Source organism: Apium graveolens, chromosome 8 (genome assembly GCF_009905375.1).
Source record: "Apium graveolens cultivar Ventura chromosome 8, ASM990537v1, whole genome shotgun sequence".
Classification (NCBI taxonomy): Eukaryota; Viridiplantae; Streptophyta; class Magnoliopsida; order Apiales; family Apiaceae; genus Apium; species Apium graveolens.
In genome coordinates this window covers 244,582,225-244,597,809 of record NC_133654.1, presented here as the reverse complement: position 1 = coordinate 244,597,809, position 15,585 = coordinate 244,582,225, and the positions used below count along the sequence as shown (strand labels likewise).

At 37.0% G+C, this 15,585-nt stretch overlaps 1 protein-coding gene across 1 annotated transcript; it reads right to left on the bottom strand.

Annotated features, from left to right (window-relative positions):
* Nucleotides 1-1,074: 1,074 nt before the first annotated feature.
* Nucleotides 1,075-10,085, bottom strand: LOC141676985 (pleiotropic drug resistance protein 3-like). The gene is made up of 24 exons (XM_074482718.1): nucleotides 9,793-10,085; nucleotides 8,289-8,412; nucleotides 8,087-8,169; nucleotides 7,748-7,832; nucleotides 7,180-7,339; nucleotides 7,020-7,096; nucleotides 6,883-6,936; nucleotides 6,713-6,803; nucleotides 6,040-6,341; nucleotides 5,641-5,937; nucleotides 5,238-5,551; nucleotides 5,000-5,160; nucleotides 4,812-4,915; nucleotides 4,548-4,701; nucleotides 4,334-4,468; nucleotides 4,127-4,224; nucleotides 3,704-4,036; nucleotides 3,192-3,482; nucleotides 2,877-2,960; nucleotides 2,638-2,771; nucleotides 2,272-2,499; nucleotides 2,000-2,171; nucleotides 1,665-1,919; nucleotides 1,075-1,410 (listed from the first exon to the last, which is right to left on the bottom strand). The coding sequence occupies exons 1-24, from the start codon at nucleotides 10,083-10,085 to the stop codon at nucleotides 1,144-1,146; spliced, it is 4,296 nt and encodes a 1,431-aa protein (XP_074338819.1). The 3' UTR covers nucleotides 1,075-1,143.
* Nucleotides 10,086-15,585: the final 5,500 nt, after the last annotated feature.

Genomic DNA, 15,585 nt, shown 5'->3' with positions numbered 1-15,585 from the left:
CATACCCTCTACAGTACAAAATATTGCTAGAATATGGCCCGTACGAGATTATGCTACTTTACAGCTAAATCTCGATTAAATATGGATTTAAAAATATCTGATAAAGTAATAAAATTGCGTAAGTAATAAATTTTTTCGATCCCAACTTGGGTCAACATTATAAAATAATATTTTCACTAAAAGTATAAAATAATAAAAAATTAGAAAATCATTAAGGGCCCAAGTAATATGTAAAGTAATAACTGCATAATAATATTCATTATATATAATGTAGATGAGTTATAAAATTCAATTTTTTTAAAAAATATAATCAATAGTAGCTTGTTTTCTCTTTTCACCAAAGTCATAATTAACCTCATTTAGAATGACTTTACGTAAAGTATAAATAATTCTCGATATGTTTTGCTCGTGCTGTGACAAATAATTTTTTAAAGTGTTAGATTATTTAAAATACTACATTTTGATGATACGCTTTGTATGACATTGCTATTGTCCGATTCAAGACTGGTCCTTCCATTAATTTTCATTACCCACTCAATGATTTTTTATAAATCCGTATGTGATTTCATAACCGCGTCATTCTCGCTTGGATAATTTAAAATATGATCAACATCTATCACATTCCTATATCATAAATTAGAGATAGTTTTTTTTGATATCTTCATGTATTTTACCAAGTTTTAATTCATTATTTTCTTCTCAATGAATCTTATAATGCCGAAAATAATTTGCAATTAATGCCCAATTAGGGTGTTAGGTTTTCAGGCATCAAGTTCATACACAATAGTTAGATAACCAGGTATCTCTGTACTTGTGATCTTACGAAGACTATGTAAATACTAAACACTCGTGTTGCTGGATTTAGTTTTTTCAATCTCTGGAACTCCTGGAATATGCTTTGTGAGAAGTTTGTTGTATAATCAGGTAATCTTAACAGTCTGTGTAATGCTTAAATCTACGTACATTCCCAGCTACACCCATGCTGTTACTATACTCTTATGGACACAAAAATTAAGTAATTGTTTATGATCATATAATTACAATACAAATTAACAATATAATTACATGCAACAAGGTCCAATTAGTTTCAGAACAAAAGAAACTAACTCGTGTGAAGCTAGATATTATGTCCCTTTCATAGTTTCACCTCTTTTGGAAATTAAGTTTACTGATGAAATATGCAAATAGAAAGGCAGCTAAAAGAGGAAATATGGCTACGACTACAGCCACAACACCTAAAAAATCGTTACGGTACCCATAATAATCTTCTAAGAAGGACTTGATTTCTTCAGTTTTTGTGAATGATGTTATTTCTTCTTTGTTGTCCCCATACTGTGATGTAATAGCACCATACAACATCCATGATGATGGCGTTATCCAGTAGAGCCATATCCACCACTTTGGAATAGCCTGCATTAGAATCCAAGAACATAATAATGATAACTATGCGCTGATTTATAATAACGCTTTTTAAATGAGTACTGAATTATATGTTTCACATATATCACGAGTGCTTTATTTGATGCACTAGCAAGTGTCTACCTTTTATCCGCTGTGCCAGGTCACGGACTAGTTATGACCTTTTACATATATTGATTTCATTGTCATGTTATTTATATTATCTAAGCAGTAGGTTTGTTAAGGAGACGAGAGTTTTTTTTTACCGGTCTAGGAATTAGGAACCCTGAGAATAGATTCAGAAGTGCATAAGTTGTTCCTGCTAATGTGGAAGCAACAGTTCCATCTGGGCTTATAGACACCAAAAGCATTCCCTGGTAACTGTAGTATAGAAGTGCACATAATGTGGAGTAAAAATACCAGATTATCTTTTTAAAAGACCAGTAAAATCCTACTGCTGGATAGGAGATGATCAGATAGGTAAGTGCTTGTGCAAATATGTATGGAAATTCGATGGTCGCCTGTAAAGGAAAATAAGAAAGCACATCAAGACATGCAAGAAAGAAGTAGAAAAGATATTAGGACATTAGTTTACGGTGACCTGTGCCAATGAATAAGCCCATGACGAGTACATTCCTGAGAACATCTCTCTATAAAGAACATTTCGTTCAGTCACCACAACTGGTATAATCGATGAGCAATTAGTTACGCCTAGAATTTGCAATGATATGAAGATTGATGATAGTACGTTGGATAAATCCTGTTTATTGTGTCTTTTTTCAAACAACAAAAAGATTTGAGTTAGTATGTCTTTTCAGTACTGTTTGGTGCTAGTTCTGAAGTTCAGATGAGTTGGTGTAGATATCAACATACATTTGATTCCCTTTTTGCCACATAAGTGCCCCCATAGCTACAGATGCAAGGGTCATAAAACCTAAGCGCTTTATATTGTAGTCTGGATTTCTCCAATATGATAAGTTTTGTTTCCAGAGGCATGCTTTGTACTGCTCCCATATGTTGCGTGCAAAACGAGTAGCAAAGTGAAGTTCTCTCGTCTGTCCTGGTTCTGTTCTGAGCTCTTTAACCAGTTCTATATTATCTCTGATAATAAAATGTAATCAGAATAGACTAAATTCACAGAGTAACATGCACCCAGCAGCACTTTAGAAATATTTGAATGGTATCGCAATACTTGTCTGGCTACGGACATCAAAGGTTATAAATAGTAATTGAACTCACCTGAACTGCTTAGATTCCTCGTAAACCTGCCCAAAATCTATACCAAGCTGTCTCTCTACCGATTCCGTAGTGATTTCTAGCATCCATGTTGCTGGATTATAGTTTTCTTTGATTTGTGGTATTCCTGGAATGCTCTGTGGAAATTTTGATTGGCATTTCATATTATTAATTTCGTCCGATAAGCTTGTTTTGCATTCAATAAAAACAAACAATATCTGGTGTTGCTATCTAAAGTTTACCTTGAAGTAATCTATAAGATTAGAGGAATGCTGACCCAACGGTCCTGAATAAATTATTTCCCCTCCCTTTTTCATGAGAATCAACTGAAAAAGAATCAAATTCATATAAATAAATCTTCTTGAGTGTAAAGGGAAGAGTATGCAAGTAACGGTTTACTTTGAAACCGTAAATTTTCGTGTGTTTATATTAAATGTGGCAGGAAACTTACATTGAAAGCTTAACCAATAACATTTCGGATACTAAGATGTAGCTTACAAACAACTTCCGATACTTTGTTAAATTATTTAGTATATTTGAGCACAAGTACTTCTTACCTCATTGAAAGCCTCAAATATGTCTATGCTTGGTTGATGGATAGTGCATACCACTGTTCTCCCTGTATCAGCAACATTTTTCACTGTGCGCATGACGATGGCAGCCGCTCTAGCATCTAAACCAGATGTAGGTTCATCCATGAATATTATTGATGGATTAGACACGAGTTCCACTGCTATGGTTAGGCGTTTGCGCTGCTCATTTGATAAGCCACTCCTCCCTGGAGTCCCAACTAAATGGTTTCTAATCCCATCAAGTTCAACTCTTTCAAGTACATCCCTAATAAATTCCTGTGCAATGTAATGTCATTTATGAGATATAGGTGAAGAGAGTATAAAATTTGGACATTCTTCCCTCATTTCTTGGGATATAGTTGAAAAGATATAGTGGACTTTTGAATACCTAATTTCTTGCTGGACTTTGATTTTTGTGTGTGTGTGTCTGTCTGTGTTATGTGTCGATCAATGTCATTATTTAGAGTTTTGCATGATATACGCAGGAGCCAACTTACAGTTCGAGCTTTGGCGTCAATTTGAGATGGCAGCCGCAGAAAAGCTGAGAAGGCTACTGATTCTTCTACTGTAATGTGTGGAGAATGAATGTCACTTTGCTCGCAGTATCCTGAAACCCTGGCAAAGGTGTGTTGGACCCTAGGGGACCCTCCAATTCTTATGTCTCCTTCAGTATGCCCACTGTCTTTTCTCCCAGAAAGAACATCCAAGAGAGTTGTTTTTCCTGCTCCGGTCACCCCCATTAAAGCTGTTAAAATGCCTGGCCGGAATACCCCTGTCATGTTATGAATAAGCTGAATTCTTTTGTCTTTGAATCCCTTTTTTCTCATTTCCTGCTCAAATAAGTGCATAGGAAATAGCCATCAGCGCAACCTGAAGAAAAAAGAACATGGTTTTTCTTTACCAGATTATGTTTAACTTACCAGTGGAGTGTCAACAAAATACTGAACATTTTCGAATGTCAATGTCAGAGGCTCGAAAGGTAAAACCGTCTTCTTTGGTTCTTGAATTTCTGGCACTACTGTGTAATATCAGAAGAAACTTTGGTTATCTGCCCCTTTGATAAAAATCTTTGCATAGATGATGTATTTCTGTGTAATGATGTTAAATTGCAGTTAGTTTCATCTCACCGTTATATTCCATTGAATGTAGCTGGGGTGACATGTGAATTCTGTTATCTCTCTTGCCCTCATCTTTACAATCTTGATCTTGCTGCAGTTCGCGGAGTTTATCGTAAGAAATGATAGCTCGAGCTGTCCCAGGAGCTAAAATCAAATGCACGGTTAGTCATTTCAGCTATCTACCAGTTAAAATATGATGAGTATGCAACAGATGACAACTTACATTTTAGATAAGTTAAAGCTAATACAAATCCTGCATTATAAACTAATGTAAAACCAAAGAGGACCCCCACTGATATCCAATAATAGTAGCTCTTGAAATTTAATCCATTATTTGACAGAGCTTCTTCTCCAATAGTCAAGTTTCCTGATGTCACCTATAAACAACACAGATCTATATGAAATATTGAACTAGAGAATGGAGATTTTTCATCTTTTATCAGCAATAGATTACTAGTAGTTTTAATGTTTCCTAGACTCAGTTCACCTTTCCCCAGCGTGGTGCATGAAACTCATTTAGAGACAATCCTATCTCAGCGTAAGACACTGGAGAAAGCCAAAAGCCCCACCGGAGCCAAACTGGTATGGAATCTGTCAATTAGTGAATCTGAAATTAGCAAACAGTTGGCATGATTTGACAGGAAGTACTATGAATAAAGTTGACATTGTCCTCACGTTTTGGAATAATAAATCCACCAAAGAACATCATTATCAGTATGGACGAGCTACTGCAAAAAGTTGATATGGCCTCACTTTGAAATATTGATGCAATCATTCGGAAGAAGCTTAAGGATGCTTGATGCAGAACAAAAAACAGCAGAAATTGGCAGAAGAACCTTGAGATAGAAGAAAGTTTTTTAGAAATTGTATTTTTGTCAAGGACACACAATTAAAGTTTTTGTTGCTCGCTCACCTTTCGATCTCCGGGCTAAATCCTACAACGTAGTAGGTAGGAGCAGTCCAGAGAAAGGAATCCAACAGAGAAAATGGGATTTTTATTAGAAAAGCTGGAATAGCATAAGCCCAGGCAGGGTAGAAGCTAAAATCCCTCTCTTTGTAGAAAACTGTAAGTCTAGATAGAGTCATCAACATTTCTACAATGCCAGTGGTGACGATCCGCATGATCCCAAAAAACAAGCAACCCTTGTAATAATTAGCATGCTTCGAGTCTATATCCATCATTGTGCGTATATATGTGGTCATCACTATGAATGCAATTATGAGTAACTGCCAGAGGAGACAATAACCGCATAACGTAAGAGATTTGTTTCAAAAGTAGACTTGTAGTAAGTATTGGGGAAGGATAAAGTAGTCACCTGTGTAGATTTGATTACGTTGGTGGAGATATTTCGTCTTGTAAGAAGAACTTCTCTGTCCATGCAAGCCTTAAATAGTTGCCATTTTGTCATAGAATATTTGTTGTTCTTATCCTTCTGGGGAAGATTCTTGTCACGCTTGGATTCTTCAGCTGTACTTGGAAGCTCATCATGTAGCCAGATTTTCCCATCTAGATGCGACATCTCGGGTTTCTTAGAAAATTCATCCACTGTTACATATCTGTACGGCATCTCAGAATTAAACCAATACTGTTCCTGGTCCTTTCTAGAGGTCACCTGCATGTATTGTGTGTGTGTGTGTGTTTCTGTAAGATAATGAACTGAATTAAGTTACGAAATGCACATTGATGCCTAGTGCCTAATATTGAATAAATGCACCTCCTGAAGATAGTCAGAAACGCCTTTCCTTTCCGGGCACCTAAAACCAAAGCTCTCAAAGAACTTGAGAACATCAGCTCGAGCTCCATGGTATACTATTTTTCCTTCTGCAATTAAAACTATGTCATCGAAAAGATCAAAGGTCTCTGGTGCTGGCTGAAGTAGTGAGATCAACGCAGTGGCATCCGTGATGTGCACTAATTGTTGAAGGCAAGTGACAATCTGAAAGGTAGTGGAGCTGTCCAAACCATTAGAGATTTCATCCATGAATAGTACTCTTCTTGTACTCACAATCATTTCCCCTGCGCACGTTCAAGAAGTTGAGCACAAGGCAGTAAAACAGGATATTGATATGAGCTAAGCAAGCAGAAATATCTGCTACAGTGCTGAATGGGTAAATATCTGTAATATTTGTATACTTTCTAATCAGTTTATGTTTCTTCTGTCGCCCTTGTTTGAGAAAATTTGAAATGATTAAGCTAAGATTATACAGTTTATGTTTGATGAGGATTAGCTTTTAACCAGGTAATTGTTTTCCGAAGTTTGATTTCTTTTTCGTCCTTTGTATCAGCCACATAGTTCATGGTATTCTTTTGATTAAATTCATGTCCCCCTATAAACCTAGAACTTGAAATTAATCGATGCATCTAGCATAACATGCCCATAAACTGACCAGTTGCTAGTCTCCTCTTCTGACCACCAGAAATGCCTCTTCTCATAACACTACCCACAAAAGTATCAGCACAAGTTTCCAGGCCAAGTATCTGAGAAATGAACACGTTTACGAACTGATTAAAAATAAGAATCCACCCAAAGGGTTTTTTATTTTTTCGAGCAACTTACCTTTAGAATATAATCTGTTTGGAGGGTTTTCTCTAGCCCATTGATTGATATTGCCTGTTAAAGGAAAAAAAACTGTTCATATAAGAAAATTGTATAAAGGTGATAATAGTTAATTGTCTACTGAATGTCTTGAGCACCTTCATGTATGCATCTACATCTGCTTCTGGAATATATCCTGCTTGCTTCTCTCTTCTGCTGACTTCCGCCAAGAGTTCTGCAGAAAGAGGCTGATTACAAAGCTAAAAGTATGGAGCTAATAGTTACAATAAATTTCTGTAATGAGAAATAAATGATTACCTTTCCTGCTTTCAACACCCTGGCAACGGGCAGAAAAATCAATGGTTTCTCTTACTGTCATCTCAGGTACATGAAAGTTATATTGACTTATGTAAGCTGCATGTTCCTGTGGTCTGAGATTCTCCACTCTTGTACCGTTATAAGTAACTTCCCCGTCAACCTGACCAAAGATGATAACAATTTGCTGGGCTTACAAAGATACAATAATGGAATGTGCCAACAATATGCTAAAGCCCTTGAATGGATTTATATGGCTTCTTATGCAGAGCTTCTAAAGGTAAAATTGCGATCTTAGGATATCTAAAAATTTAATTGTATTTTCCGTTATATTGTCAGGTTTACTTGATTATCTTTAAATTTAGCATAGATGTGTGTGTATGAGAGATCCCTACCTAAGGTTCTTAGTCTTTTTCTACAAAAAAATTTGATGCAGTAATTAGTTAGACAAGAGTAAATACATTACAGCAAATGCTTTGAGATTAGTTCCAATTTAAGCAATAAATTCTCTTACAAATAGCTTTTAGTTGGTAGGGCAATAGAGGAAAAAATACTAAGGAAAATTAACTACCTTTAGAGACTTGTCTAGTTTTCCTGCAAGGGCCTTTAGCAAAGTGGTTTTCCCACAACCTGGAGGTCCAAGCAACAAGGTCATCCTGAAAGAACAAAGGTACTTATCACTTTTGTCTGGTAGTCGTACATATTTTAGGTTGGTTTAGTTGTAGATATATCACATATATAATCAATTAAATAAAAATCAGGGGAGACTTTATCATGCTATTGCCAAAACCAGACGATGCATTTTGCAAATTGACCATGCAAAACTAGTTCTTCTTTGCTATATGGTTTCAGTTACTCTTAAGTTATACATGTAAATACTTCATCTACTGTCAGATCAACATTTTTTCACCTTGACGGTCTGATGGTGCCACTAACTCCTTTTATAATGTGAACCCGCGCTACTTGTGACTTGCACCATGATAATCTTACAACCTGTCCATAAATATTAAGTGAGCACCACCACTATAGAAAATTTTAAGAGTGAAAACAAGTATTTTCATTTTTCGGATGCTAGTAGTCTATGATTGAAATGATCAGTTGGTCCGACTCACAGAAAATATGCTTTTGAAAGTGTTCCACAGAGTAGGAAGAGGCTTGCCATGGACCACTTCACATTTTGCTTCCACATTTACATTCCTGAATCTGACCTCCACTGCTGGCAACGTCAATCCAACCCTACAGGAGTCATCAGTTTAGGAACTTAATCTAAGTGAGATGGGTAATAAAAGTAAGGTACATGAACTTTCTCATTTTTCTGGTACTGTTGGTAAATTTAATCAATTTCAGCAGCTTTCATGTCTGAATCAGCGAGTTCATTTAACATAGGGACTTTAGCTATGGAAGGCATCCGATAATGTTGTCGTCGGTGTTCATCTACTAAGAATGATAAATTCATTACCAGCTGTCATGCCATGTGTACGAAAAATTAAAATCATATCCATACCAAACGCCTGAATCTCATTTACTTAGTTAGCTTAACAGTTACTATAATTTGCAAAAAACGTCACTAACTTGAAGTGAATAAATAAAAGATGTAGTCTGAAGTCTGTTTCTGTTAATATATTATGTGTACCAGAGGAGCACCTTCATAGTTCATACTATAATCTGCAGGATTGTGTTCTACTGCATGACTGGAATCTTATTGATTAGATTTTCTGGCTAGCATGTATTATTGTAATTACCATTATTTATGTTGGTTGCATCCAAATATATAATGAGAATTAACCTATCTTAAATCCACACTCCACAAGTAATTGATTCAATATCAGATCCCCTCTCTTCTTTTGCGCATAATTTACTTTTTGTTCTTTGGAGACAAAGTATTTTAATGTAAGTAATTCTTATTGTGTAAATATTTTATGAACTTAGTACTAACACACTTGAAACTAGACCTCCCTAGTATGTCTAGAAGTAATCTCTTACACACCAAGACCATTATCCAGCTCCCACTTAAAAACAGGATGGTACGACGTACGTACGACTAATATTACCCTGCTCCTACGACTACAGAGATTATATGTTTTTGAAAGTATCATGGGATTTTTTGTTAATATTAAAGAATTTGTGGTTCCTTTAGAAATTGCAAACAACATCAAAAAATTGAAGACGGTATGACACAAAAGATAAAGACCCTAAAATGTTAAATACCAGAGCCAAAAATACTGTACATGAGACTCTCAGGCCTCATTTGCACACATGTCCTAGCGAGATTTAAGATTGTCAATACTTTATAAGAAGCACTTATCTTTCTTTTTTTGCCGAAAGGCAGGGAAGGTTGTTAAAGAATGAAAGCAAACATTTGAACTCAGACCAGAAACACATGGAAACCAGACCCTTAACACTATGTTATCTTGAATCCACAACTTAAGTCAAGTTTATGCAGCAAAATGTTTGTGTTTATATTTAATAACGCTAACCATTTTACCAGTTTCAGTACCACGGAAGTCTGGCACCGTGTAAATTATCTAGTAACTTGAGTAACATTTTCTCACGGCAATATGATTTTGTCATTGAATATATATGTTTTGTTAATTGCAGCAGTAAGAAAAAACTTACCTGTCCATGCGTTGTTTCATCTTCAGAAGCAACCGAGCATTATCTTCTTGAACATTGCTGATGAGCTTATCAATGAAAACATGTTTTTCGGCTGCACTTAGCTTGGCAACATCTTTCATCACTTTCTTATTGGTCTTCCCTTGGTCATCATTGTCCTGCAGGTTATCAAACAGGGACATTCTAACTCGTTTCATCGTTGGTAGCCTCTCGAAAGCAGCCCACTGCAGCTCAAGCTCATCGGCTTCTCTCTCAGAATGAAACGACGAAGCTTGTATCATTTCAGCTTCATTCATTTTTGTTTGCTGTGGTAGTACTTGCTAAGCAAGGCTCTGTACTTAAAAAATTCGAAACTCCTAATTATGTAATGCGGAGAGACATATACAGCTAGTTTTGGATTATATGAGATGTCAACTAATGTCTAGTACAACAACCAGAGGGAGCTTTTAGATTCTGACAGTATGTTTAAAGTAGTATCGATTAGGATTTGACTCGCAAGTTAAATAACCTAGTGCATGATGTGTTAAGCTGACGTTTGCAATTTAATGAATCTAACTGGAGGGATCAGCTTCGAATCTTTGATCAGACTTGGAAATTTGGAGTAGTATCTTCAAAAAATTTATGCCAGAATCAAATTCAAAGAGCTTTGAAAGAGATGTTAATTAACTTAGTGCATGCTCAAAATACAGGTAGAAGTGTCGATCGGGGGATGATATAATCAATGATATCAATGCATCTCAGTATACAAGTTCCAACAGGACTCATGTCACGCATTGTGAAGATATAAGATGAAGTATTCTAAATATATATATATTTAGCCCAAAACGGACAATATCGTAAATGTAGTTAAGCCGTGTTTCCTAGTCCAGACTTAATCTCTTTATTTGAAAAGAGAAAGTGAAAATGTAGCTCTAATATTTCAACTATTAATAACAAACTCATTCGGTTATTGTCATCTATCTATCCTAATATTGACCGGTACAGTTCAACTACACTGTGTAATGTGTAGCAGCCTGGTTTGGTACATAGTACCTACACCACTAGGGTTTTTTTGACCATATTGCAATCACTAGATAAACATATAAGTACATAACCCACTTGGATTAAAATTTTAATAATTAACCGAGAAGAAAGGAAGAACTAATGTTAACGACTAAATTAATGTAAACACCACATGCTAACAAACTAAGATGCTAACAAAGGAAACTAACGGGCCGTTTGCATCATCAGCGGGAATGGATATGAGGTGTATGATAATGGAGTCAACAAAGATGTGAATGATGTATTTTAAGAGATAAATATGGGTGATATTAAATGCGTAAATTTTTATTTCAGGTAGTAATAAAAATTTGTTTTTAACTGTAAATATCTTTGATAGTTTTTGGGGCTCCATGTCCAAAATTGCCCTTATTTTATCGGAATTGGCCTTGATTCCTCTCTTGGAAATTATCAGTCCCAAAAGCCTCTCAGATCTCACTCTGAAAGCACACTTTGCAAGATTTAGCATCATTTTGTGATACCTCAACACCTCAAAAGCTTCCCTTAAATGGGTTATATGATCAGCACTTAATAAACTCTTGACTAACATGTCATTAACATAAACTTCCATAGTTTTGCCTATAAGGCCCTTGAAAATCTTATTCACCAACCTTTGATAGGTGGCTCCTGCATTCTTGAGACCAAACACCATAACCAGATAACAAAAAACACCAAAGTCAGTGATGAATGATATTTTTGGGATGTCATCCTTGTGCACCTTGATCTGATTGTATTCACTGAATCCATACATGAAGCTCAGCTTCTCATGACCAGCAGTAGCATCTATCAATGTATCTATCCTTGGTAATGGGAAATAGTCCTTAGGGCACGCGTCATTCAGATCAGTGAAATTCACACACATCCTCCATTTTTCATTAGCCTTCTTTACCATCTTTGGAGCAAAACTTCTTTTCTTTTTAAAGGTTATTAATACTCCATTACTCACTCAGGTCCAACCAGCACGGAATACTACTCTCTTGCGTTAAACAATGCATTTTTATTTATGAGTTTGTTATTTACAAATCACTATAAAATACTCCGTCTATTTTATTTTAACTTTTTTTATCTTTTTTATACACATCTTAAAATGCATTAATCGCATAATGTAAATAAAATTTTATTTTATATATTTTTATTAAAAAAAGAAAATTTTGAAAATTATAATTTTAACTATGCGGTCAAGACACTTAGAAATGAGTGCAGAAAAGTCAAGCGATTATTAAAAAAAAGAGGGAGCAATGAATATGTCATGAGTATTTTTATTTTACAATAGATAATTATGTTACATGTACATGTTTTTTATTTTTATTTTCTATTTTAAAATTTTACATAAAAAAAACTCCTCCGTCCCCATTTATATGTCCTGTTTGACTTTTTGCAGTCAAATTGACCAAATATTGACTGAAAATTTCATATAGTATATAATCGGAAAAAATTATAAAAATTATATCATTAGAAAGTACACGTAATCTACTTTAACACGTATTCTTCGGTTTTTCAAAATAATGAAAGGTTGATGTTTAATTTATGGTCAAAGTTGAATCAATTTGACCACAAAAAGTTAAACAAGACAGATAAATGGGGACAGAGAGTAGATCAACTGCTATGTTTGCGAGCACGGGATCTAGGTACACAGTTTAGGGGGATACCAATTTTTTTTCCAAAATAATTCTTTATCTTCTTAAATTTTGAAAGGGCACTTTTATATATATTTTTTTTAAAAACTAATGTTGAAAAATATAAAATTTGATTTTATTAAAGCAAGTCCAATGCAATGTGCCCGCAAGGTTTGGCTCAGTTGGTTAAAGAGGGACAACTATCCACTTGGTCACAGGTTCGCAGTGCGCACCCGAAGGCTCAACTCCAAAAAACACTTTTTGGTTTTATATTATAACAATAGATATGGTTATTTTGTATTTAGTATTGGACTTTCTCTTAAAAATACGTGTTCTCGAGGTCCCTTACTAGATACTTCCCAGTGTACGAGAGTTTTCAACAAAGGACAGGTTTTATCCCTTTGGGAGTTCAAGAGTCTGATTTATAATGTATACGAGTGTGTAATCAATTAATAAAGTTCAACAATCTGATTTATAATCGGTTTTGCCTTTCACGAAATTCATACCACTTTTCAAAACTTATACACGATAATAATAATAATTCTTAGTATTATGTCTAACAATTAACATCAATTTTTGATAGGGTATAAGCAACCTGGCTAGGACCCTACCTGGATCTATGGGGTATCAGGCTCAATTGATGAACCAAGACCCCCCTCACTCAGCGCAATCGAGTTGAGAGACCTGGGCTCAGGGCCAACCTAGGACCTAGATAATCTCCCAGCCAGGATCCAACCCAGGACCTGGATCATCTTCTAGCCAGGATCCAGCCGATGACCTGGATCACCTGCCTACCATGGTCCAGCCCATGACCTGGATCACCTGCCTATCAGGGTCCAGCCCATTACCCGGATCACCTGCCTACCCGGATCAGGCCAGGACCCGGGTCACCCTGAGGGGGGTCCCAACAAGCACATGCACATTCCACAACCCGCCAAGTAAGGGTACGTGGGCACATGATGATGACAGCTATCAATAACCAACATATCAGACAAACACGGCGCGTGTCAGAAGGCCGTTAGGACACCCTGAAGGTGGTCCTCCCTTGGACACGTGTATGCAATCCACCCAAGCCAGGCGTCCTCCGCCTCCAAGAACCAACGGCCCTGATCTAGAGGTACCAACCCCTAAACCCTACTTGGGGCTATATATACCCTAAGGATGAAGGGTTCAGGGGTTAGGAAAATACTTTCATTACACACACTCTCATATACTCAGCCTGTACACACACAGCCACCTTAGTCCTCTCTATCTTCATCTTCCCCAACCAGCTTCTTATTCTTATACCGGAGGCGCCACGGGGACAAAACCCCCCTCCGGTGTTGTTTTGCAGGCTCCCAACAACATCTACACCCCACTCACACCCAGAAGGTCCAGGAACGGCATCGGAAGGAGCCGCCCCACTCACCGGAGTTATCATTTGGTGCTAGAAGGAGGGGCGCTCCATCCTTGGGTCTCGGTGCCCCTGGATTCACCTTTATCAGCAAACTCTTAATAAAGTCCACATATTAAACCTGTAAGAACACAAGCAACCATACCCTCTCTTGAATATGAATGTTGATCATTTTAGCCACATTTGTGTGAGATCATTACGTTAGGCCACGTTTGTGTGAGCCCGTCCTTGTTTGTTAGTTTTGATTGTTTAGGGTTTGATAATCTTGATAGTCTTAAAACCTGGGGGAGACCGAGAGACCCTCTAGGAGCAACCATTGACGCAACATACCCAGGTTTTGGAAATGATAGTAACACCCCGGGATGCCAGAAATGTCATAGAGCTCAATCAGTATAAGTATACCAATATTCCAGTTGCAGAGGAGCATATAACCAACTTAACAAGCCATGAACTGGCTGAAGCAATCAGGCTCTACAGAGATGAACAAGCCCGGTCTCAAGTAGAATATGTGCAAGAAGATGATCAAGAAGAGTCCGGGGACTCTCAACAATCTAGGAGATCTGTCTTCGACCGAATTGGAACTAAGGCAAAAAAGAATCAAAAGGAGCCTAGTAAGAAGGAGACAGAAGCAACCAGGAAGAAAAAATTGAAAGAAATGAGGGAGCAAATAAGAAGAGAAGAAGAGGCAAAGCTTGAGCTGAAGATTCAGAAAAGGATGCAGCTAGAAGAGGAGAGGCTCCTAGCTAAGACAAAAGGCAAAAGAACCCGAAGGGACCTTACCCCCGAGGTCATTTCTGACGACGAAGAGGAGGGGCAGAAGGATCTGAAAGATATGATTTATGAGCTCCAGTGAAAAATGGAAAAAGATTCTGGATTGGAGATTGGGGAAACCCTTACACCCTTCAGTCACTCCCTAGAAGCCATCCCTCGACAGAAAAATCTCAAACATTACAACTTTGACTCTTTCGATGGATTGGGGGATCCGGAAGAGCACCTCAATTACTTTGAACAAATTTCCTAAATATATTACCACAATGACTTAACCAAGTCCAGGTTCTTCGCCTCCACCCTCAAAGGGGGGGCTCAAAGATGGTTCAGCAGGATCCCATCACGAAGCATCCACTCCTGGAAAGAGTTCAAGGGGGCCTTCCTTAGAAAATTCAGAGCCAATAAGACACATGAAATGCACATATGTCACCTGGAAACAATCCGCCAATATGATAACGAAGCACTCTCAACTTATATGCGGAGATTCCAGGAAGCCATCAATAAAGTCTCCAATCTTGATGAGAGGGAGGCTCTAAGCATATTTCGGAGGAACCTGGATCCGGAACACAATGAGAGGTATATGTTGGGAACCACGGACTTAGGGTGTTACCACGTTTTACGATAAAGATTACGAAAAGAGGATTACCTTGTTAATGGTTGATTCCACGCTCTTCTATTGTATTCCCAAATTCCCTTGAGCGAAGTGTGGCCTCCGTCTTCTCAAGTTAACCTCTCTTCTTGCTCCTTGGTGGCTACAATATGTTTTCACACAATTGCCAAGCAAGAAGAGAATAAGAATATATATAGGCTACAATAGGGACCATGGATAATTAGGTTGGGCCTTCTAATTACATCTTGAGCCTAGCCCAATGTAATTAAATATTAATTCAATCCACTAAAGAATTAATATTTGCACTACCTTTCCTAATACCGTAATTTAATTAATTCGGTTCCAATATTATTTGCTTATTAAATTCCCCA